This window comes from Plecotus auritus (assembly GCF_963455305.1).
Source record: "Plecotus auritus genome assembly, chromosome: 6".
In the NCBI taxonomy this organism is placed as follows: domain Eukaryota; kingdom Metazoa; phylum Chordata; class Mammalia; order Chiroptera; family Vespertilionidae; genus Plecotus; species Plecotus auritus.
In genome coordinates this window covers 24,614,606-24,639,752 of record NC_137773.1, presented here as the reverse complement: position 1 = coordinate 24,639,752, position 25,147 = coordinate 24,614,606, and the positions used below count along the sequence as shown (strand labels likewise).

Genomic DNA, 25,147 nt, shown 5'->3' with positions numbered 1-25,147 from the left:
GATTATCATAATGCTTTGTGGTTTAAGTGAAATGACATATGTAAATTGTTTAAAACAGTGCCTGGAATACAGGAATCTCTCAATGAACATTAACTCGTGCTATTATTATCACCATGTTCCAACTAATCTTTATAATAACACTGCATTTGAGGCTTTGTTTCCATTTTCCCAGGGAATTATATTATTTCATAGTTAATGGCTCATGCAGAATCACAATTAGACTTTTTTGAGCTAGGACCAGAATTCATGTCTCTTGTATCCTACCATTTTTTTTTCTCTCTTTCTAATTATCCTAACTAATAAAAGAGTAATATGCAAATTGACCATACCTCCGCTACACCCACAAGCCACGCCCACCAGCCAATCAGGAGTGAGTATGCAAATTAACCCAACCAAGATGGCTGTGGCCACAGAGATAGCAGGAGGCTTGGGTTTCCCCGGCAATGGAGGAAGCCAAGCTTTCCACCTGCCCTGGCGGGCCCAGGCCTCCACTCAAGGCTACAAAGTTTCAATTATAAAAGATAAATAAATCCCAACAAAAATGGCAGCAGCCACGGAGCTGGAGAGAGCAGGAGGCTTGAGTTGCCCCCAGCAATGGAGGAAGCCAAGCTGCCGCAGCCCTGGCCTGCCTTGGCCTCCGCTTAAGGCTACAAAGTTTCAATTATAGAAGATACATAAATCCCAACAAAAATGGTGGCAGCCACGGGGAGAGCAGGAGGCTTGGCTCCACTCAAGGCTACAAAGTTTCAATTATAGAAGATAAATAAATCCCAGATAGCAGAGCCTCCACTTGGGTTGCTGGGGGGCATGGCCGGACTGCAAACCACCACAGGCTCCTTGCCCAGGCCACCCCACGCCCCAAGGGAACCCCCACCCTGATCCAGGACACCCTTCAGGGCAAACCAGCCGGCCCCCACCCATGCACCAGGCCTCTATACTATCTAATCCTATCTAATAAAAGAATAATATGCAAATTGATCATCACTCCAACACACAAGATGGCTGCCCCCATGTGGTCAAAGATGACTGCCCCCATATGGACACAAGATGGCCACCACAAGATGGCCAGCAGGGGAGAGCAGTTGGGAGGGACCAGGCTGCAACGGAGGGCAGTTGGGGGCGATCAAGCCTGCAGGGGAGGGCAGTTAGGGGTGACCAGGCTGGCAGAGGAGGGAAGTTGGGGGCGACCGGGCCTGCAGGGGAAGGGCTGTTGTGGGGGGGACCAGGCCTGCAGGGGAGGGCAGTTAGGGGTGACCAGGCCTGCAGGGGAGGGCAGTTAGGGGTGACCAGGCCTGCAGGGGAGAGCAGTTAGGGGCAAATAGGCTGGCAGGGAAACAGTTAGGCATCAATCAGGCTGGCAGGGGAGTGGTTAGGGGGTGATCAGGCTGGCAGGCAGAAGTGGTTAGGGGCAATCAGGAAGGCAGGCAGGTGAGCAGTTGGGAGCCAGCAGTCCTGGATTGTGAGAGGGATGCCCGACTGCCCGTTTAGGCCCGATCATTCCTGGATTGGGCCTAAATGGGCAGTCTGACATCCCTCAAGGGGTCCCAGATTAGAGAGGGTGCAGGCTGGGCTGAGGGACACACACCCCCGTGCATGAATTTCATGCACCAGGCCTCTAGTTTCTCTTATAAAAATGCTTTTCAATAAAGAATTTATCCTGGGTTATTGATTACATGAGACAACAGTTCTCTCAAAGCTTCCAACATTGCTTTAGTATTTATTGGTCTGTTAGAGGAGGGTCCAGAGATCATAATACACACTCTGTCTTCTTATTTTTATTGCATTTCCAGTTTGTACACATCAGGGTCAGTTAGGATGATCACTCAGTCATGCATAACTTTATCTATAAGAGAGTCTAGAAAATGGAGTTTTTCAAGTTGGGCATACTGTCACCCTGGAAAAAAAAAAATTAGGGTTGTCTTAACTAAAAAGGAGACAATTGAGTATTGGTTAGACAGCTACCATAATACAATAAGAACTGTGGTCTGAGAAGCAGATGGCACCTTTTAAAAGAAAAAGACAGCCAATAGAATGCAAAAAGGCACCCAGGGTCTGTGACCCTGCACACACTCTATAAGGCTCTGCGCAATTTGGCCCTGGCTGATCTCTCTGGCTCTAACTTTTGCCCAACTAATGCCCTCATTATCTACAGGAGTTCATGTTCTTAAGCATGCCATGCTTTCTCTTTTATAGATCCTCTGCCTGAAAACTTCCCCCACCACCACCACCACCACCAACAATCCTATCACCCCGCCACACATATGCATGCACACACACCAGCATATATTTTCATCACCCTAGCATGCATGCCTATTTTGCCAGCCTAACTCAACTGTGCATTGAGGCCATGGGAAGCCATCCCTGTCCACCAAGTCCGGGTTCAGCTCCCTATCTGTCTCTTAGCCCTGTGGCCCTTTTTAACCTTACTGTAGCACCAATCACACTGTACTGTGTGTTTGTGAACCTGGCCAACCTCCTTCTCCCCCACTTCCCAAACTGTTAGCGCCTTAAAGGCAGAAACTCTGTTCTATTTTCACCAGGTCAGGTTTGCATTTTTGCTCATTTCTGGTTCGTCGATTATTTGCACAGTATCTGGCACCTAAAGAGTGACCAATGAACATTTGTGGAATAAGTAAATACATTCAACTTGGAGTATTTCAGGAGTTCATAAGAGGGGAAAGATAGTGTCGATAGGCAGGAATAATAGTTATTGCATCTTGAGTGTTTCTGAAATGTGAAGCATGCTGGATTTAGGGCTTTACGTGAATTATCTTCTTTTATTTTTCCAACAACCCTACAATATACATACAATTACCATGCTCATTTTACAACTGAAAAAGCTGAAGCTCAAAGGGGCTATCTGCCCAAGGGCATATAAAACATTGATCAGGGATTTGAACCCTGGTTGTTTCTACTCCACAATCTAAATCCTTAATTACCAGGCGATGTTGGTGAAACTCAAGTTGGCTGTGTGTTCTGAGAGGGTGCAGCAGCATGAAGCTCCAGACCACAGAACTGTTAGGTAGGACAAATCTTGCTGACTCAATGAAGGACATTTTATCTTGTCTGAAGGGAGCATGAAAAGAGAGAAAAGTGAAAGGCTAGGGGGGTCTTTCTTTGGGGAAAGAGGAAGCAGGATGACAAATGAAATAAACTGGGAATCCACATCAGAGCAACCACAGACCCCGTCTAAGGCAGGCATTTCATCTATCAACATCATTCTGACAGCTGGCTAATTAAACATCTCTGGGGAGAGGGCTCCCATCTTGACTCACAAGGGCAGGGGCAGGGTTCTGAAGCCCGTTCTCCACATGGGGTTTAGCAAAACCAGCTTCCCAGATGGCCTGATAATCCCTGAAGCAAGCATTAACACCCACGTCCCACTGGAAAACAGGCAAAGGCAGCAGATTATAGAGAAAGCAAGCTTAGCATAATAAGAATAATAAGAGCTTACATTTATTGGGCACTTGCAATCAGTCTCAAGCAACGGATTGGTTATTTCCTTTAATCCTCCAAAAGAATATAATGTGATAGACACTATCCTCACGTTATAGACATGGGGCCCAGGGATAGCAATTGTGCTTGTTACTTGCCAACTATATTCTATCCTCTCTAACCTCTACTCGGCTGGAACTATGCTAACTACATGACCCAGGACCCTGAACTGCCTAGTTTCCTATTAAGTTCTGCAGAGAGAAGGCAGAAAAAACAGAAGAGAGAGCCACATATAGGGCAACAGAACTTCCTTCCTGCTTCCCTGTCCCTGCAGCATCACTCCTACCGCCTCCAGACTGCGGCCTCTCTGGACACTTCCACTCCCAGTTTTGCCACATCTTCACAAGAGCATTAGGAGCAGCCGGTAGAGAGCTCTCTTCAGGAATCTGAGCACCAACACTGCAGGGCAGCCCTGGGGCACCTCCATTCTAGCAGCCCTCTGCCTTGGTTCACCCAGCCTTGGATGGCTGCTGCTTCCTCAAGTTACTCTCTCCAGATTCACCTCTATGTTCCTTCTTGCTCTTTCAGTGTGTTCTCAATTCTCTGTATTAAATCCCTCTATCTGAAGTACCTAGGATGGTGTTTGTTTTTATGACTGAATAGGAACTGATACAAAGGTGTTAAATACCGTGCCCAATGTCACACAGCTAGTACACATCATGGCAATGACTAGACCTAGTTTTTCCACACAAACTTAAACAGGCAGCTTTATTTGCTGGGGGTGGGCCAGGGAGCTAGGGCAACAGTAGATAATCAATACACATGGGTTTAAGATAAACCAATTTCTTAAGGCTCACATCACAATTACATTGTCATTAATAATAATGTATGTGTATAATGCCTTACCATTTGGAAGGGATTTCATAGCCATTACTTCATATGCTTCAGAAAGGAAATATATTATAGTTAACGGTATAACCTTTGGCATAAGATAGACATTAGTTAAATCTTGGTTCTGCCATACAATAGCTATGTGATCTCTGGCACATTATTGAGCCTTGATGAAACTTAGTTTTGTCATCCATGAAATCTGGTTACTAGAAATACCGTACCTACCTCAAATAGCTGTTGCGATCACTTACTTAATGTAATACAATACGTATAACATGTCAAAACTGTGTGGGCTCTGAGATTTTATCTTACTTACAACCTAGCAAGTTAGCTTGTTACTATTTCATGGATGCTGACAGAACACAGGAGACTCCTGGGTCAGAGACAAATGACTTCATTACTCATGACAAAAGCATTAGCCAGAGTTTCATGTTGGTTTTCATACATTGCTCATGTTTCCCACGTCTCACAGGCATGACGCAAAGGGCCCGGCACGGATGCCTGCACACAATGAGTTGTTATAGGAGAACCCTGTGCTTGGGGGGTCACTATTTTTATAGGACACTGAAGTAAGACAACCTTGTGTCTGGGGAAAACGTTACCTCCTCTGTCAAGCTTGCTCACTAAAAACATAACCATGAGAAACAATCCAGGTAAAGAGGAGTCGGGGCCTTGCATTTTGGGGATAACCAGCAAGAACATGCAGAAATACTCAAAGGCCAGGGTAGACTGCCTCTCCCAACAAAATGACTTGGCAAATGATAGTTATTATGAGCCTCATAAAACCCAATCACTAAAGAATACTTGCCCCAGTTTATAGAGGAGGGAACTGGCCCAGATAAATGAAATGACTTGCTCAATGGTTACACCCTTTGGGGAAGTGGTGGTTCTGGGTTCCTAAACCAGAAATCATGAGACCAAACCCCATGCCGATTCCCCTCCATCAAGATGCCTTGTTGTAAGGATAAGTGGCACATACCGTTAGCCCAGACTGGCTGCATAGCTTGAGGGGCTCAGTGTCCATATTTCTAGAATTCTTGAACTTTTGAACCAAAGGGGCCTAAATATCATCTGTTGTAGTGGGTTCCAAACTGTGTTTACCAGAGACCTTGTTGTCCACTGAGCTTCCTCAGAGGCTAGCATGGGTGGGGGTGGGGCCCATGAAGGGAAGGGTAGGGAGGGCCTCTAAGCAAGCAGCTCCACTCTTATTAGGGTTATGCATAAGATTACTTTGGATTTTTTTTTAAAGAGAATGTATGCTCCTAGAAAATCTCAGGTTTATCTCAAATGAACCTTTGTATTAAAGATGAAGAAGCCAAGATAAAGGGATTTGGCCCAATTTACACAATAAGTAACAGTTCTCCTGGCTTTCAGACAAATGTTCTTTCCACCAGGCTGGGGGTGGCCTCAGATAAGTACAAGAGCTGTTATATAATGAGATGTACTTCACAAAGCAGACAGCACCAAGCCCCTATCAGGAAGCTATGCACTTTGAATTGCTGGCTAGACATGACAATGATCTTTCCTCCCAGCTAATGCAATACAGCGCCGGAAGTCAGGAAAGCTTGGTATGACTCCCTGGTACCGTGGGTGATGAGCTAATTGATGCTCATTCATTCACTATTTCATTCCAATATCCATTGAGGGCCTATTATATGCCAGGGACTGTTCCAAAACCCAGGAAAAAGACAGACTTTGAAATAAGTTACTAAAACTTCCTTATTTATTCATTCAAAAAATATATATTGAAACCTACTATACATCAATCACTGTGTTGGATACTAACAGATGCCCTCAAAAGGCTCGCAGGCTAGTGGGAAGGAGGTGAACAAGAATCTGTACAACAGAATGATTAAGTGTCCAACAGAGGTCATTCGGAAGAAGAGAGATTACCTCACTCGGCTTTGAGACTCAGGGAAAGGTCCCCGGAAAAACTCAGGGTGAAGCTGAGATCTAAGGGACAGAGAGTGAAAGTAGCGCAGTTACCTCAGCTAGAAAATGAGAAGACGCTTATCTCAGGGATACCATGAAGGTCCAAAGAGACAGTAGTGCCCCAATATCTGTGGGGCTATATTCCAAGCCCCCCGCCCCGTGGATGCCTGAAACTGCAGATAGTACAGAACCCTATGTACACTATGTTTTTTCCTATACATACTTACCTGTGATAAAGTTTAATTTATAAATTGGGCACAGTAAGAGATTAAAAACTAACTAATAATAAATGAAACAATTATAACAATATGCTGTAATAACTGTAATAAAGGTTATGTGTATGTGGTCTCTCACTCTCTAATAACTGGTCTGATATCCCACACTGCTACCACGTGACTAATGAGTGGGTAATGTACACAATGTGGACACACTGGACAAAGGGATTCTCCCGGGCAGGACGGAGCATGATGGCAGGAGACGTCCTCATTCTACTCTGAATAGCATACACTTAAAATGTATCCATGGCTGATTTCTGAAATTTTCCATTTAATACTTTCAGACCACAGTTAACCTGAACTGAATCTGTGGAAACTGAAACTGCAGATAAGGGGGAGGGGGGGGGGCTACTGTACCCATGTGTCCAGCCTGGCACACAGAGATGGTACTACGTGTTAACTTTCTGTCTCTATCTTCATACACATAGGAGCCCACCAGGACCTTTGTCTGTCTGTGGTCAGCAACTCACATAAGAAGAAATCTTTGTCTTCACCTTCGTTAGCATCAGGGTCCAAGCAAGTAACCAGGCCCAGACTCTGGCCTTGGAAAGCAGCCTGCGCTGCTGGCACTGCATTTGGGAACTTCACCCTGTGGCAAAGACTGCACCAAACCCAATTTTCCTCCTCAAGTAGTCTCCTCCCCTCCCCCTCTCCTACTGTCTCCCCACCCCCCACCCCCACCCCAGCACCAAGTGATTTATGTCTCATTGAGGGCCTTTCCCCTTCATAGCCCATCTGGCCTTCCTGCCTCAGCCTGCAGGGAGGGTGTAATCCTGTGTTTGCAGCTTTGCAGAGGTTTCTATGGAAATCATGACAATATTACAGCTACTGTGGAGCCACATCCTTGCTGATTGAAGGAGGAGACAGACGGGACTTGAAAGGGGGAATTTGGAATTAAATATCAACAACCTAAGTCCTTAGAGACAATGACTTGTTTTCTTAATGTTGTTCCTATCAACAGTAAAAACAATAACAAAGTACTATTGTTCTTATGTTAACAATAGGAAGAAGGGTTATTTCTCAAATACTCTGTGGAGACTACAGGACAGGCCCCAAACAAGGGATCCCTGGCAATATTCAGACGTGAGAATCTCACTCATTGGTGGAATTACAAAATGAACAAACAAGCTCACAGATACAGAAAGCAGGTTGGTGGTTGCCAGAGGGAGGGGGGAGGGGGTGAAATGTGTGAAGGGGGTCAAAGGGTACAAATTTCCAGTCATTAAATAAATCCTGGGGATGTATTGTACAGCGTGGAGACTAGTTAATAATACTGTATTATGTATTTGAAAGTTGCTAAGATTGTAGATTTTAAAAGTTGTCATCACAAGAAAAGAAATTCTGTAACTATGTATGGTGACAAATGTTTACTACACTTATTGTGGTGATCATTTTGAAATATGCATGTAAATACTGAAGGATTAGGTTGTACCCCTGAAATTAATATAATGTTATATGTCACTTATACCTTGACAATAAATAAAATAAAACAAGGTAAAATAATTAAATTTAATTTAAAAGAGCAAGGTAAATTTTTAGATAGAGGTTAGAGAATCCAGGGGTGTATCTTAACCAACGGAATGCTTCAAATTTCCACCACGTCACACAAGACCAGGCTACAGCTGCGTGTGATTTGGCGTGGTTTGTCAACCGCTTTCTCAAATCATCACAAGAACTTTGTAAGGAATTGGGAAATAGAAATGCTTATTTTGGGAGAAGGAGTGGTCAGCATCCATTAATAGTTCCCAAATGTTGAGACGGCAAAGAAAGTGACCACGGAACTGGATGGACCTCCCCTGAGGGTTTCTCTCCAGCACTGTTCCTTACTTCTGCTGTGACCCATGTTTTCTTCCATGAGAGTTTCATCTCATTTTTTAATCAACTATGTTTTGAAGTTAACTGGAGCAGGATTCTCTTTGTTGTAACAGAAAATATAATGCCTTTCTTCAACTTCAAAAGCAATGCAAGGCCTCTGTGGAAAATGTTGAAATGTTGCTGAAGGAATAAAAGAAAACACAAGTTACCCATTTATCTCACTGCTTAGAAATATGCCACTGCTAAGATTTTGCTCAATTTCAATTGAATTTTTTATTGCGGCTGAAAGCATGGGTTTGGGATGTAGAAAGAATCCTGGCTTGGGCTCCTGAAGGTTATTTACCTTCTCTAAGCCTCCGTGTTCCTACCCAAGGAATTGATAATGCCTTCCTTCAGAGGGCGGAGAGACTGACTAACCCAGGAACTCATTCTCATGCCATTACTCTCCTACGGTAGCCTTTTTTAAAAACCTCATCAGAGGATACTAGTATGTTTATTGATTTTTAGAGGGAGAGGAAGGGAGAGCAAGAGCGAGAGCGAGAGCGAGAGCGAGAGCGAGCGAGAGAGAGAGAGAGAGAGAGAGAGAGAGAGAGAAACATCAATGTGAGAAACATTGACCCGTTGCCTCCCATGCCTGACCCGACTGGGGATTGAACCCACAACCTAGGTATGTGCCCTGATGGGGAATTGGACCTGTGACCTTTTGATTTATGGGATGATGTCCAACCAACTGAGCCAACATCACTTTTAATGTCTCTATACTATTTTATATGAATACACCATAAATTATTTATAATCCCTGTTACGGATCAGTTGTTTTATAAATTAACTATTATAATACATAGAGTAACTTTTTATAATTTGTAGTCCTTCCTTTTGTTCCCTATATATTATTCAGCAAAAGGGTTTACCAGTAAGTCAACTAATTTACCCCAAATATACTGAGCACATGCGGCTGGGTGGACACTGAGGAACAGCAGTCAGGAGCGAGTGGTGAGGGCCCTTACAGAGTAGAGCTAGTGAGGAGAGTGAAAGGAGCCCTGGGCTGGAAAATAAAAAATTGGGGTCTTAGTTCCAACCTCTCAACCCCCTCTACTAACTGTGTAACTTGCTATCTAACCTTTTTTCTCATTGAAAAATAGATATAATTATAGTTCTTCCTTCCAATGTTTTCTTTGTTTGTGTGTGCATGAACAGATTAAATTAATAAATGTAAAGTGCTTTAAAGAGTGCCTGGCACAGCACTATTCACAACAGCCAAAAAAAAAAAAAAAATAGAAACAACCCAAATGTCCACCATCTGGTGACTGGATAAACTGAGTGTGGTATATCTATACAATGGGATATTATACAGCCACAAAAAAGGAATGAAGTACTGATACATGCCACAGCATGGATGAACGTTGAAACAGTACATTAACTGAAATAAGCCAGACTCCCCCAAAATGTCACATATTATAAGATTCCACTGATATGGAATGTCCAGAAATAGGCAAATCTATAGGGACAGAAAGCACACTAGCGGTTACTAGGGGCAGGAGGGAGCGGGGAGTGGAGAGTGACTGCTTCATGGTTACAGTTTCCTTTTGGGTAATGGGAAAGTTCTGGAACAAGATAGTGATAAGTGCACAGCACTGTAAATGTATTTAATATCACTGAATTGAACTTTAAATTTTTAAGTTTTATGTTTATATATTTTAGCATAGTAAAAGAATGACAACAACAAATAAAACAGTGCCTACCATATAATAAGCACTCAATAATTTTCATTTTTCATCCTTATTGCCCTCTGAAGGTCTCAGTTTTCCTATTTATAAAGTGAAGGAGAAAACATATCTTTGAAATTGCTTCTGGCTCTGAGATTCCACAGCGTAGTTGGATGCATTTGCCTTGTGCTGGAGAAATATTTTCATGACTATCCACGTCCTGCCCTCTCCTTCCTCTGGCCTGATGGAGCCCAGTGCTCTTCTCCTGAGCATTCATTTTGAAGCACCATCACCTCATTAACACAATTTCTTCAAGTGGCTGATGCTCTCTGAGTGCTGGGACCTTGAAGAGGCTCATGGGGAACTCTCCATAAATATCTGTTGGACCCATGAATGGATGGAAGGAAAGTTGAATATATCCAAAGAAACTCGAAACACTAATTAGAAAGAACATATGCATCTCTATATATTCATTGAAGCTTTATTTACAAACACCAAGATTCGGAAGCAGCCCAAGTGCCCATCAGTAGATGAGTGGATAAAAAAGCTGAGGTCCATTTATTCCATGGGTTACTACTTGGCTGTAAAAGAGAAGGAAATCTTACCCTTTGTGACAGCATGGATGGACCTGGAGAATATTATAGTAAGTGAAATAAACTAGCCAAAGAAAGACAAGCACCATATACTAGTAATTTCACTTATATGTGGAATCTAATGAACAAAATAAACAAACAAAATAGAAACACACTCATAGATACAGAGAACAGACTGACAGCTGTCAGAGGGGAAGGGAGATGGGGGAAGGGATGAAAAAGGTGAAGGGATTAAGCAAAATTAACCCACAAAACTCACAGATGCAGACAACAGTATGGTGATTACTAGAGGGATATGGGGGTTAGGGGAGGAAGAAGAGGGTAAAGGGGGGATAAATGGTGATGGAAGGAGACTTGACTCAGGGTGGTGAACACACAATACAATATACAGATGATGTATTATAGAAATGTAAACCTGAAATCTATATAATTTTATTAACCAATGTCACCCCAATAAATTGAATTTTAAAAAATAAATAATAAAAAAGAATCCTATATAATAAAAGCCTAATATGCTAATTGTCCCCTTGGGTGGTCATTCGACCGGGTGTTTGACGGGGAGACCGGGAGTTCGGCAGCTCGTTATGATGTGCGCTGATCACCAGCGGGCGGCGCGGAACATGGAGGGCATCGGCGGCGCGGTGCTGGCAGCAGGCGGCAGTGGAGGCACTGCCAGCCCCAATGGGCCCCGACAAGAGCAGGACCACAGCCACAGTGGGATGGTGGAGCAGGTGAGCAGGCAGTGTCAGGCCAAGAGAGTATGAGCCGGGGCCCGATCACCCCGCAGATGGCAATCAGTGGTGGCAGCGGGGGACTGGGCCGCCGCCCAGCTCCCAGGCACTGAGGGAGCCAGGTGGGGGGCCCGGCCCCAATTAATCACCCTGCAGGCGGGATGGTGGAGCAGGTGAGGGGGCAGCACCAGGCCAAGGCGGGGTGCCAGGCGGGGTTGCGGGGCTGTGGGGCTGCGAGGCTGGGGGCACAAGCTGGAGCCCGCTATCTGCAGGCCACCCCGAGGGACCCCACCCGTGCACAAATTCATGCACTGGGCCTCTAGTTTAAAAAGAAAAGAAAAAATTAATGAAAGAGTGAATGTGTAGCCAATGATTCTTACTGCATGCTTCATGCCCCAGCTGAATGGCTGACCCCTAAGTCAGATTTCCTGCAGTGAGCACACATCTTCCAGAAGGTAATAGACACATGCCCAGCTGCACCCCCCCTTTCCCTGCGAAGGCCTAATCACACTTTTATTGGACAAGCCATTATCTCAGCTCCCAAAGCTCCACATTTGTAATCTGTTGACATGTCTTAAGAGGAATTCTCCCTGTTCATTTAATCACATCACATTCTGCTAGCACTCCGAAAAGGCTCTTTCCCACCTTTGCCTCTCCTCTTTACAGCTCCAAGCTGTTTGCTGCCAGCGTACCTCCCCTTTTCCTAGCACTCCAGCAAAGCCTTGTTTTAAGTTTGGCCTCCTTCTTCCTCATCACTGGGACTTCCTTTGTTTATTTCTGCCGCACTGTTACTTCCAGGTTATCCTCTTCAACCTCCCCCTCTCTCCTGTCTTTGTTCTTTACAAAGCCTTGCCTACGCTTCATAGATTGGCATTCTCAAATACCTTGCATTGTTCTCCGCAATGTCAGATATGTATTTATTTTTAATTTCCTGCTCCAATCTCAGACATCCTGAAAACGGGAACCAGTGCTCCTTGTTGAGTCTTTTAGATTGTTTTGGATAGTTACTATATCTACTTCAAATGTCGAATCTTTTCATATTGAAAAGTTGCTAGGACTCACTCTGCCACTCTAACACACATGCAAACACACACACACACACACACACACACACACACACACACACACACACACGTGCCCCTTTTCTTGTATTCAAGACCAGGGTCTGCGAACAACTGCCCTTGGGCCAAATCCAGCCCTCCACCTGAATTGTAAATAAAGTTTAATTGGCACATAGCCACCCCGTTCACTTACATATTGTCTATTCATGCTCCTGCTATACAGAGTTTACTAGTTGGGACACACAGCTTATAGCCCAAAAAGCCTAAAATATTTACCATTTGGACTTTTATAGGAAAAGTATACAGACTCTTCTTGTGCAGTTTCTTAGCTGACAGCATGCGTTGCCAGATATTGCCTTCATTTCAAATCCCTCTCCCCATCTCAAACTCCCTGCTCCCCACCTGGTAACCTCACTAAAAAGTTCCCTAAGTGTATCACTAGCTGACTTCCTGACTCTCCCCTGGTGGTATATAGGAGAAAACTGTGTCTCTGGAAAGGTAGGCCCTCCCTACTAATTGTGTGAGGTGTCATCATTCATCAACTGTATTTTTTTTCCCTTCTCACTCAGTATCCATTTATCACACAACTTTCCATTTCGTTAATTTTATTTGTTTCTAACTAACAGGATGTAGGAATATTAGAAGACAACCGTCCCTCCCCAGCCCACTTCCAACTCAAAGTAAGCATTGCATCTTTTCTCTTTGGACACAGTTTAGCTGCTTGAAAACAAAACAATTGGTTCTGCCTTTGATACACTGAGCAAAATGCGCTATGTGTGGGCTCCAGAGACTGAGCCCAATCTCTGCCACCATCCTTTGAATACAATCTGCCCTTGGTAGGTGCCTTTAAATCAGGCCGACCCCCACAGCAAGTCATAGCACCCAACAAAAATTATCATTAGGCTCTTGGGGCTTATCATGACGACTGTCCTAGTCCCTCCTATTTCTCCCCTCCCGTTCTCTATGTCCTGGCAGCTTTCTACGGCCTCATAGCTTCTGATGTTTTCTGCTTTAGCAACTGTGTTCACCTTTTGGACTCGACAAAATTCTGCTTTCCTGTGTTGATTCTGTGAACCCCATCCTCTCACTCTCCAGAAAGTCCCAGGAGTAGATATTTCATTTTGAATAGTCCTCTTAGCCACATCAGTTTTAGGTGTCGGACCTCATTTGGTACCGATGCTTTGCTGCCACCATAGCAACGTGGTGTAGCAGAAGCAATCAGACAAGTCCCAGAGCTTAAATCCTGACCTTTTTTCCAGGTGTATGATTACAGGAAGTCAACCTCTCCGAGATTCAGTTTCTCTTCCAGACTATGTAGATATATACTTATTTTGTGGAGTTATGGTGAGGATTAGAGACAGGCGTGCTTTACATAAATAAGTACTCCATAAATGAAACTTTTCATTAGAATATATACACCTTGAACCTCATATCTGTGCCCTGACGCCCATAAAATTGTAAGAGCTTATGATGTGAACTACTTTGTTACAGTAATTTCTGTTCTTTTAGTAGGTCGCCTTTCATAACTTTAATTTTCTATCAGCAGCTAAGATTTAAAATCTTCTTCTTCCTATGTCTTTTACTTTGTTCTCACCTGGCTCTTGTGGTCCCTTAATTTCATCCACAGTTAAGCAATGTGGCCCAGGCTGCACCCCTTGTTCTTACAGAATTCACACAAAAGGATTCCCTGCCTTTAAATACCCTGGTGTCCTGCTTGTGAAGTTTCCTGTAGGAAGCAACTGTCCCATGCTCATGTCCCTGCAGGATCGAAAGGACCACACCACATGCAGTCATGTCTAGGAATTTTCCACTGTCAATGGTAATGAAATGAATATGTACAAAGATTTCGCTAGAAGGATGTCAATCCCCTCCTTACTTACAATAGCAAAAATGAAATAAAAACTGAAAAAACACACCCATAAGTAACCAATTAAAAAGGAATTAGTAATTAAATATGTGATAATTCACAATGGAGTACTATAAAGCTATTGTAAATTATGCTTTAGAAAAGCACTGATTCTCTGTAAAAATGCCATAATAACACAAGTTTTAAAATTTAATTTAAGGTTTCCAGTCTGGCATTAATAAGCTTAGAAGTTGCCTCTCCATCTGAACAAGTAAAAATCTAAGCAAACTAACAAATCAATAGTTCTTAGATCCAGCAGAACGGTGAAGACACAGGGAAACTGCTGCATCAAAAATTAGAGGGACAGGTGGACACAGAAAAGCACAATTTTCCCAAGCAGAAACCCATAAGCAAACACTTCCATGGAAACCAACTGAGGTAGGAAAACCTGAACTGTAGTTGAAAAATTGCTGGAAACTCAGTGTGGACAACTCTGAGAGATAAAAACTCCAGAGGGACTCAGTTATCAGAGGGTCATCACAGTTTTATGACCATTACCTCCAAGAGCTCTGGTTGTCCTCATGGTGACTATCAGAGAAAAATCTCCTCCTGCCTCTGGAGGGGGTCTGAGAAGCATGGTGAAGTCTACAGTCTAGGGCAGCCGTGGGCAAACTACCGCCCACGGGCCAGATCTGGCCCGTTCGGCTGTTCTATCTGGCCCGCGGAGCCGAAAGAGCGGAGGGTTCTCTTGCTCTCCCCTCCTCTCCTTTACTTTGAATTTATATTAGTTCACACAAACACTCCATCCACGCTTTTGTTCCGGCCCTCCGGTCCAGTTTAAGAACCCATTGTGGCCCTCGAGTCAAAAAGTTTGCCCACCCCTGGTCTAGGGCCACGAGCTCGTCAAAAGACTAAGTCCTAATCATAGGACTATAGAATGCTTCCCGTCCCTCCACGCCTTACCACTACATTACTAACAGTCTATTTATTGGAGTTCATTGTACCTAGTACATTGTGTCCACCTTTCAACAACAAAAAAAGTACAAAGCATACTAAAAGGCAAAAAACACAGTTTGAAGAGAGTGAACAAACATCAGAACCAGAGTCCAACATGGCAGGATTATTGGAATCATCAGACCAGTAATTTAGAAAAACTATGGTTAAATGCTTCCATAGAAAAAATAGACAACATGCAAGAACAAACAGATATGTAGACAGAGAGATGGAAATCCTAACAAAGAATTTAAAAATGCTAGAAATAAAAAAATAATGTAATAGAAGAAGAATGTCTTTGATGGGCTCTTTAGTAAAATAGACCTGGCTGAGGGAAGAATCTCTGAATTGGAGGATGTAACAATAGAATCTTCTAAAGCTAAGCAAAAAGGGAAAAGACTAAACAAAACAAAACATAATATCCAGGAACTGTGAGACACAAAAGATAGGACATACACATAATGGTATTACCAGAGGAGAAGAAAGAAAGAAAGAAAGAAAGAAAGAAAGAAAGAAAGAAAGAAAGAAGAAAAACAGAAGCATTATTCAAAGCAATAATGACTGAGAATTTCCCCAAAATTAATGTCAGACACCAAACCACAGTTGGAAGAAGATCCAAGAAAAGGCAAAAAAGAAAAAAAGAAAAAAAGAAAGAAAAGAAAAAGATACACATATTACATTCAAATTTCAGAAAATTGAAAATAAAAAAATTTAAAAGAAGCTATGGGGGGGGGGAGAGAAAGACACCTTGCCAACAGAGGAGCAAACATAAAAATTACATCCAAATAGCCTCAGAAATCATACAAACAAGAAGACAATAGGGTGAAATATTAATGTGGTGAGAGAGAAAAAAACACCAACCTAGAATTCTAGCTTTGTGAAATAGCCTTAAAACCTGAAGAAGAAATAAAGACTTTCTTAGATAAACAACAAATGAGGAATTGTTGGCAGTAGCTCTGCCTCAGAAGAAATGTTAAATGTTCTTCATAGAGAAGAAAAATGTTATAGGTCAGAAACCTGGACTACATAAAGAAAGGAAGAGCGTGGAAGAAAGAATAATTGAAGATAAAATATTTTTCTTATTCTTAATTGATCTAACAAAACACTTTATTCAAAATTATGTTAGCAACAATGTATTCACTTATATATAAGTGAATAATGTATAATGATGTATAAATCATATGAATAAAGCAAAATAAATTTTAAAATATTTTGAGCTAAATAAAAGTGAAAATACAACATATAAAAATTCCTGGGATACAATTAAAACAGTACTTAGAGGGAAATTTATAACATGGAATACATATATTAGGAAAAAAGAAAGACCTAAAACCAATAGTGTAAGCTTCCATCTTAAGAAACTAGAAAACGGCCCTAGCTGGTTTGGCCCAGTGTATAGAACGTCGGCCTGCGGACTGAAGGGTCCCAGGTTTGATTCCGGTCAAGGGCATGTACCTTGGTTGCGGGCACATCCCCAGTGGAGAGTGTGCAGGAGGCAGCTGATCGATGTTTCTCTCTCATCGATGTTTCTAACTCTCTATCCCTTTCCCTTCTTCTCTGTAAAAAATCAATAAAATATATTTTTTTAAAAAAAAGAAACTAGAAAACAAAGATAAATTAAACCCAAAGTAAGCAGAATAAAAGAGAGAATAAAAATTAGAACATAAATCAATGAAATTGAAAACAATAAATCAATAAAGAAAATTAACAAAACCATAAGCTGGCTCTTTGAAAAGATCAATAATTGATAAGCCTCCAGCTAGGATAACTAATGGGGGGAAAAAAAGAGAGAAAACACAAATTATTTATATCAGAAATGAGAGAGGCAACATCGCTATATGGATATTAAACATCACAACATGGTTATTAAAGGTGATAGAGCAATATTATGAACAACTCTTTGTCCACAAATCTGATAACCTAGAAGAAATGGACTAACTCTTTAAAAGACACAACCTGCCAAAACTCACACAAGAAGAAATAAGCTATCAGGATATACCTATATTTATTAAGTAAATTTAATCGATAATTAATAATCTTCCAAAACAGACAGCACCAGGCCCAGATGGGCTCACTGGTGAACGCTACCAAATACTTAAGAAAGAAATTATACGAATTCCCTACAATCACTTCCAGAAGACAGAAGCAAAGGGGATACTACTTAACACAGTCTATGAAGCCAGCATTACCCTAATACCAAACCAGACACATATCACAAAGAAAAGCAGAGACCAATATCTCTCCTGAACATAGATGCAAACATTCTCAACAAAGTATTAGCAATCAAATCCAGCCACGTATAACAAGGATTATATACCACAACCAAGACTGGTTCAATATTATAAAATTAGTGTAATCCACCACATCAACAGACTAAAGAAGAAAAAAATCACATGATCATATCAATAGATGCAAAAAAAGCTTTTGACAAAATCCAGCACCCATTCATGATAAAAATCCTTAGCAAACAAAAAATAGATGGGAACTTCCTCAACTTGATAAAGAACATCTATAAAAAAACCTACAGCTAACATCATACTTATAAACGTGAAGAAACTGACACTTACCCAACTTCAAGACTTACTATAATGCTACAACAATAATCAAGACAATGTGGTGTTGGCAGAAGAACAAATAGATTAACAGAAAATAATACAGAGCCTAGAAATAGACCCATATAAACATAGTAAACTGATCTTTGATAAAGAAGTACAGGAACTACAATGTAGCCAACACAGTCCTTTTCAACAAATGGTACTGAAACAACTGAACATTCAGAACAATCTAGATACAGATTGTATACCCCTAGCAAAAATTATCTCAAAATGTATCACAGACTTAAGTGCAAAATGCAAAGCTACAACACTTCTAGAAGGTAACACAGGAGAAAAGCTAGATGAACTTGGGTATGGCAATGACATTTTAGATACAGCACCAAAAGCACAATCCATGAACGAAATAACGGGAACAACCCAATTTAAAAAGGGGCAACAGACCTGAATAGACATCTGATCAAAGAAGAGGTACAGATGTCAAGTAAGCATACAAAGAAATGCTTCACCTTGGATGTCGCTAGGGAATTGCAAATTAGAGCAACAACGAGATACCACTACACATCTATTGGAACGACCAAAATCCAGAACACTGACAATAGCAAATGCCGGTGGCAATGGGGAGCAACAGGAACTTGCATGCATTGCTGGTGGGGATGTAAAATGGTGCAGCCACTTTGGCAGTCAGTTTTGAGATTTCTTACAAAACTAAACATACTGCCCTAACCGGTTTGGCTCAGTGGATAGAGCATCGGCCTGCGGACTGAAGGGTCCCGGGTTCGATTCCGGTCAAGGGTATGTGCCTTGGTTGCGGGCACATCCCCAGTGGGGGTGTGCAGGAGGCAGCTGATCGATGTCTCTCTCTCATCGATGTTTCTAACTCTCTGTCCCTCTCCCTTCCTCTCTGTAAAAAATCAATAAAATATATTAAAAAAAAAAAACTAAACATACTCTTACCATATGATCCAACAATCACACTCCTTGGCATTTACTCGAATGAACTGACAATTTATGTCCACACAAAAAGCTGTATGTGGATGTTCATACCATCTTTAGTCCTAACTGTCAGAACTTGGAAGCAAGCAAAATGTCCTTCCGGGGGTGAGAGGTAACATAAACTGCAGTACATCTAGACAAGGAATATCTTTCAGTGTTCAGAAGAAATGAGCTCTCAAGCTATGAAAAGACATGGAGGAAACGTACATGTGTATTACTGAGTGAGAGAAGGCAATATAAAAGGGCTATTAATGACTATAATATTAGAACCACTGACTGTTGTGGCTTTTGTCTTAAAGATTGCGGACTTACAAGCACTCATCTTATTGGGTGGGCAAGACGAGCTACTGGGGTACAAGGGAAAAAAATCAGGATTTCTATTTGTACCTATTATGCTATCTTTTCCTTTTCACTTTCTACTTTTTTATTTGTATTATCTAATGGTCAAAAGATATCAACAGATTATTTGTATATGTAATTTATATAGATGTAGAGGTGTACATAATTTGCATAGAGGAGAACAATCAAAAAAATTTCTAGACCATTGCCACAGTGACCATCTGGCCCAGCCCTTTTGTTTTAGAAAGGAGGAAACTGGAGCTCGGAGAGAAGAGAGCTAACTTGCCCAAGAAGTAGAGCTGGTTAAAGCTAGGGTCTCCAAGCTGAGACTGCTAATGCTTTATCCAGCTAGTTTCGTGTGGTTTGTTTGTTTCTGACTCATCTAATTGTCTCTTGGTGGAGTAGAGCTGTTTTTTGAATGCCTATGAGTTCATGCTAAGAGTACAGATAAATTTTAACATCACATTTTCCTAGAAGTTTAATTTTTAAACAGGGCTTACACACCTATATGGGCCTTCTGCCTCCTCCCCAAACCGGAGGGCTGAGCTCCCCAGCCCAGATGGCATTCTCCACAGCCAGAGCTCCTGTTCCTCGTCAGCTGCAGCCTCTCTCTCCCTGAAACACTACTAGAGGGATAATGCCCAGTGGACATAAATCACAAGGAGAATCAGCTAGAGAATCACTGACAGGAAAGCATCACAGACAGCCCCTGGCCGTCTTAAACTTGACTCACAAGAGCTGTCAGCAAAACCCTGTCTCCAGGGGCCATTACTTTGAGGGAACCCTGCCAATCCCAGCATTACTTGGAAGGCACGCTTTTTATGAACCTCAAATGCCTACTGTCAAACTAAAGCAAAGTTCTAGAAGGTTTCAAACACTTCCAAGTCAGGGGAAGTAAACATACTCCTAGATTCAGGTAAGCAAGAGCCTTTTTCTCTAAGTGCAAACTCCCATGAGTCAGAGCAGCCTTGTAAAAATAATTTACATCCAGGATTTGAATTCCGAGGACTAGCCAGGCCTTTATAAACCTACACTTCTACGTGCATCTGTCTTCCCTTGTGCAGGGGAAGGTAGAGAACTCAGTGTCTCAGAATCCTTTTGAAAACTTATTGCCCAGGACCAAAAGGCACGTGACAAATGGTCAGAAGTTAAGAGCCACATCTCATTTGTTTCAATTCTCTCCCCCAACACCCTAAACCCCTGCTGACTTCAGAAAAAAACATCTTGCCCCAAAGTGGCCCGTGTGGGAAGCAGGGACTTAGAAATGACCCACGGCTCCTGAAAGGGAGTTATCAATACACACATGTAATCATAATGTCATTACTCTGTTTTCATTGGATGACAGAGCCTTTGCACTATCATTTGCTCTTGGCCAACCATGTATCATAATTATATCCCCTTTAGTAATTTCTTCACTGCAAGAACAATTCTGGAAATCATCTTGAGAAGTGGTAGATAATATTTACTTTTCACATGGAATTGCTTTTTCTGCACTTATTGTCAAAAATGATAAACAAAAAGTTTCCGGATCTTGCAATTGTAAATAATGCTGCAATAAACATAGGGATGCAAATATTGTTTCAAATTCATGTTTGGGGATTCTTAGGATATATTCCCAGAAGATTAAAATATATAAACATACACATACACACACAAAATTATTTGTTAAAACTCAGAAAACGGTATGCTTTAAAGGGTAATATTTTATGTATGTAAATTTTACCTCAATAAATCCAATTTTTAAAAAAATTATAAACAAAAAGTTGTGTGGGATTTTGGCAATATGAATGTCTATCATGAGAAAACTCTAACTATAAAATTTAATAAGGTGTTTACAGGTAGGTCCAGAACCATAACATAAAACCAGTCATATCTCGAACCTGGAACTTGGCGTCCGGAGTATAACTCAGAAACATTTTTATACTTTTATTCTGCCAAACACTTTTATTATTTAATTCCTTCATAATTTACTCATTAATTAAACTCATTTTCCTTTGGTGGGAGTAATGAGTAGGTAGGTATGCTCGAGAGAGACAAAGCCAATTTTGAGTTTATGGAGACTTTTTAAAAAAATCTAATTTGATAACTTTGCAATCAACTTGGAAGAATAAGGGTTTGGCAGCAACTGTTTCAAGGGTGAGCACTGATCTCCAAGAGTCCTGAATATGGGCTGGTGGCAGGATGGAGGGAGGTTTCCACAGGTGTGGCCGGAAGGTCTGTCCTTGCCCTGCATTATAGTAACGTGTCAGGAGCAAGCACAACAGCCAGGACCACTGAGTTTTTTTACAGAGAATATGGAATTTATTAGGTATCAAATACAAAAATAAACTCATCTAAATAGGAGTGCGGAGAGCCCCCTTTGTTTCTCTCGGCTTTCCCACCACAACCCCTTAAAAACAGTTTGCACACACACAATGGCCAGCAAAGAGTGAAAAAAAGGCAAGTCCTCAAAAATGACATATGCTCAGCGTAAGAAGGAGGACGTGCTGGAGCTGCTGGTTGGAGGGAGAGCACTTCTTCCCGCAGTGCATCCTCCAGTTGTGTCTCTAGCTAACCCTGCTTCTGGTCAGCCAGTGCAGTAATGATTTGCTCTGGCCAATAAAATCTGAGCAGAGGCCATGTTTGTGACTTCAGAGTGGGAGTTTAAAAGTCGATGAACAATTTGCCACATGCTCTTCCCACCATGATTGTGTGGACATGGAGCCTCCATCAGTCTAGGTCTCTGAGGGGCAATGAAGAGCAGAATTGCCCTGATGACCCATGCTGGCCCAGTAGCAGGAGCAAGAAATAAAATGCTATTGTTTGATGCAGGGGTCCTCAAACTTTTTAAACAGGGGGCCAGTTCACTGTCCCTCAGACCGTTGGAGGGCCGGACTATAGTTTAAAAAAAAAACTATGAACAAATTACTATGCGCACTGCGGGCCCGGGACAAGTCGGCTGCTAAGCAGGACAGGCAGCAGCACCTGGCGGGCCGGATAAATGTCCTCGGCGGGCCGCATGTGGCCCGCGGGCCGTAGTTTGAGGAGCCCTGGATTAAGGCATGGAGAGTTGGGGATTGCTTGTTATTGTAGCATTACCCAGTCTTTTCTGACAGATACATGAGCCCAGATGCTTAAAATCATTAAAATATTTCAGAATAAGAAAATATATTTATTCTTCTCTTTCCAAAAGTCAGAACTAAGAATCGTTTGTAGAAACTACAAGTAGGCAGATTTTGGCTTAAGTTTCTTAAGTAAAGTTATCCAAAATTTGCTTCATGAGGGAGAGAGCACCCTGAAAATGGCAGTATTTAAACAGAGGCCAGGCGAAGGAGGTTTAATGTATCAAACATTTATGGAGCACCTCCAGTGTACCAGGTATTTTAGTCACAAAGGTAAATCCAAACACATAACCCCTATCTTCAAGGAAATAACCATCAAGTACAGAAGTAGATAACCTATGCCATCTTTTCTAACACTGTGATTCAACCAAATTAGAGATAATAACATGTGCTGGATGAAGCTGACAGCAAGCCCGAACTTACAAATAACTATGTGGCACTCGAAATCCTGCTGATGCTTAGGTTGTATTATTATTTTTCAATTAGGAGCCCAAAGTATAGGGTTTACAAAAGGAAGGAAAACGAGAGAATTGCTGGTTTTAAAGGAGGAACATTTTTCCTTTCTCTAGTTACCATTCTTACATCTTGCAAAGCAGGCATATTATCTGACTTACATCAGGGGTGTTCCAGCAGAGAGAATAGCACTGACTCATAGCAATTGCTACCGACCTTTTCCAGCCTTTCTCCCACCCCTAAGAGTCAGGAAGGGATCATTTCAAGGCTCATTAACTCAGACTTGAAGACAAGCAATGACCATCCTATTGGGCCATTCTTCAGTTTACCAATCAGCTGACACCTTTCCAAAAGATCTGAAGTTTTTCCTAAAAGAGTATTTGAATAGGGCCTAGAGAAATCCCACAATCTAAGAATGAGGTGAAAATCACAAACAGTGATTCTAAGGGACACTGACATTATTTCCCAGCAGCACTTTCCAACAGGACTTGCTTTTCCCTGGTGGTACCAATAGTTAAAGGTTTGTTTGTTATTTTTAAACTTCCAAAAATCAAACAGTGGAGAGAGTTGTGCTATCCTTCCCCCCCCCCCCGCCCCCGCTCTCTGCATTTTAATGGAAAAACATCTAAAAGTTGGGTCAGCATTAACCGTAATTGCTCTGAGGCAGACATTTCCATTTCAGGTTATTATTGATAACAGTATTTGTGCAGAATAATATATGCGGCTGGATTTTGCAGCCATTATCTAGAGTCTAGATTCTAGACAAGGGTGGCGTATCTGATTACTATTGTCCCTCAACTGAAAAGCATCAGTTTGAACTTTGAATACGCCAGCCCTGCTCAGGCCCTAAATGTTCTGAACTACAGTTCTGATTTTCCTGTGAAATAAATCAATCAGGGCAAGCTGGATGTCACTGCCATGCTTTCAGTCAGTTCAGCGGGACATAAGTTTCTCAAAAATACAGACAGAAGAAATTGGCTTTGGCGCGTGTAAGAGCAGCAGGGAAAACTTGCAGCTCGTGCTAGTCTAATGTGCACCCTTAACACGCTCGCCTATTTTTAAAAATACAATGATATTCTTCCAGGGACAGCTGGATCCCTGTGGTACCCAGGCTTGTGCCAAGCTCTGTATACAAATACACACTTCACAAACACAGATGTGAAATGTCCATTCTAGGACATCAGTGAGGCATGGAGATTCGATTGTTTAGTCTGGTGGCTCTGCACCTAAAAGTTTCAGGAACAGAACTGATGTTCGAAGAGTGAGAGGGGAGAGGGCCCATCCTGTATTTTCATCCGGGCACTATGGAGATGACCCAATTTTTCCAGCACCAGTTTGCCCTCTGCCCTGATGACCTGAGTTGAGATTTAAGGGCCAGAGTGGGAGCCAAGCCAATTGTGTCTGGTTACTCAGACAAGAGAAATCACTAAGCCTTCCTGGACAGGCCGAACTGACACACCCACCCAGAACCAATGGCCCTGGGGTGCGGCTGGGAGGCAGGGGGACCCGCGCGCGCATTTAGATGCTGAAATTGGGGTCATGCGCTAATCCAGGTGCGGGCTAGGAGGTCACAATATGCTCAGCGGAGGATGCCCTTTTCCTCCTCCCAGTCCCCGATTCCTGTGCAAAGTGAGCAAAAGAAAGTTGTGCCCCGGGCCATGGCGCCCCTGGCTGCACCGGGAAGGATGGCAGATGGAAAGGAGACCCAGGCCCCTTACCTGGTCCTTGGGGCCGAGGTTCTGCAAAACTTCCTTGCCGGTGGCGCTCCGGATCTCCACCCCGGTGGGCGCAGGCGACGCGGGCGTGGGCTCCCGGCTCTCCTCCCGGCCTTGACCCCTGCGCGGGGAGTCGCTTTCAAGCCCGGGTCTGCTCCCCGCGCCGCGGCCACTGCCCTGGCTGCTCCGGGGGGTCTTCGCTCCCCGCTGCCCCACGCTCAGGGCATCGAAATCCAGCGTCTTGCTCTCGAAGGCGCCCTCCACGTTGCAGAACATGCCGCCGTACTTCTGCCGCGGGACCTGGTCCGTGGTGCCCGGCCTGGCCAGGTACACGGGCAGATCATCTTCATGGGAGCTGTCCCAGCCTCTCCGGCCGGAGGCCATGGTTCCAGCGCGACAGGAGCCCCGCGGCTTCTCTTCCCCAAGGCGGAAAGGGCAGCCACCGGCAGCGTGCGCCGAGCCTCAGTGATGGGGCGGGAGGAGGCGCCTGAGCCTTCGCGCCAGAGGCGGCAGTGCTGCGCCCGTGGCTGCCAGTCCCCCGCCAGCCAGCCGGCGCGCGCAGGGGCCGGGGCAGGGCGCGCTCCGCTCGCCGGGTCACTGCTCCGACCTTAATGTGGCCTCGCGTCCTTCGCGTCCTTGCTGCCCATGGGAAGTAGAAATCCCAACTTGCGGCGCGCGTGCACACACGAGCGCGCGCACACTCCCGGCTCGTC

At 43.1% G+C, this 25,147-nt stretch overlaps 1 protein-coding gene across 1 annotated transcript in view; it reads right to left on the bottom strand.

Annotated features, from left to right (window-relative positions):
• The window catches only part of DPYSL3 (dihydropyrimidinase like 3), a 108,706-nt gene extending 83,810 nt beyond the window's left edge, over window positions 1–24,896 (bottom strand). Inside the window, exon 1 of the mRNA XM_080674228.1 lies at window positions 24,438–24,896. Coding sequence (XP_080530354.1) covers window positions 24,438–24,818 — 381 coding nt within the window. The 5' untranslated portion in view covers window positions 24,819–24,896. The remainder of the gene's footprint in view (window positions 1–24,437) is intronic.
• Between the last annotated feature and the right edge of the window lie 251 nt (window positions 24,897–25,147).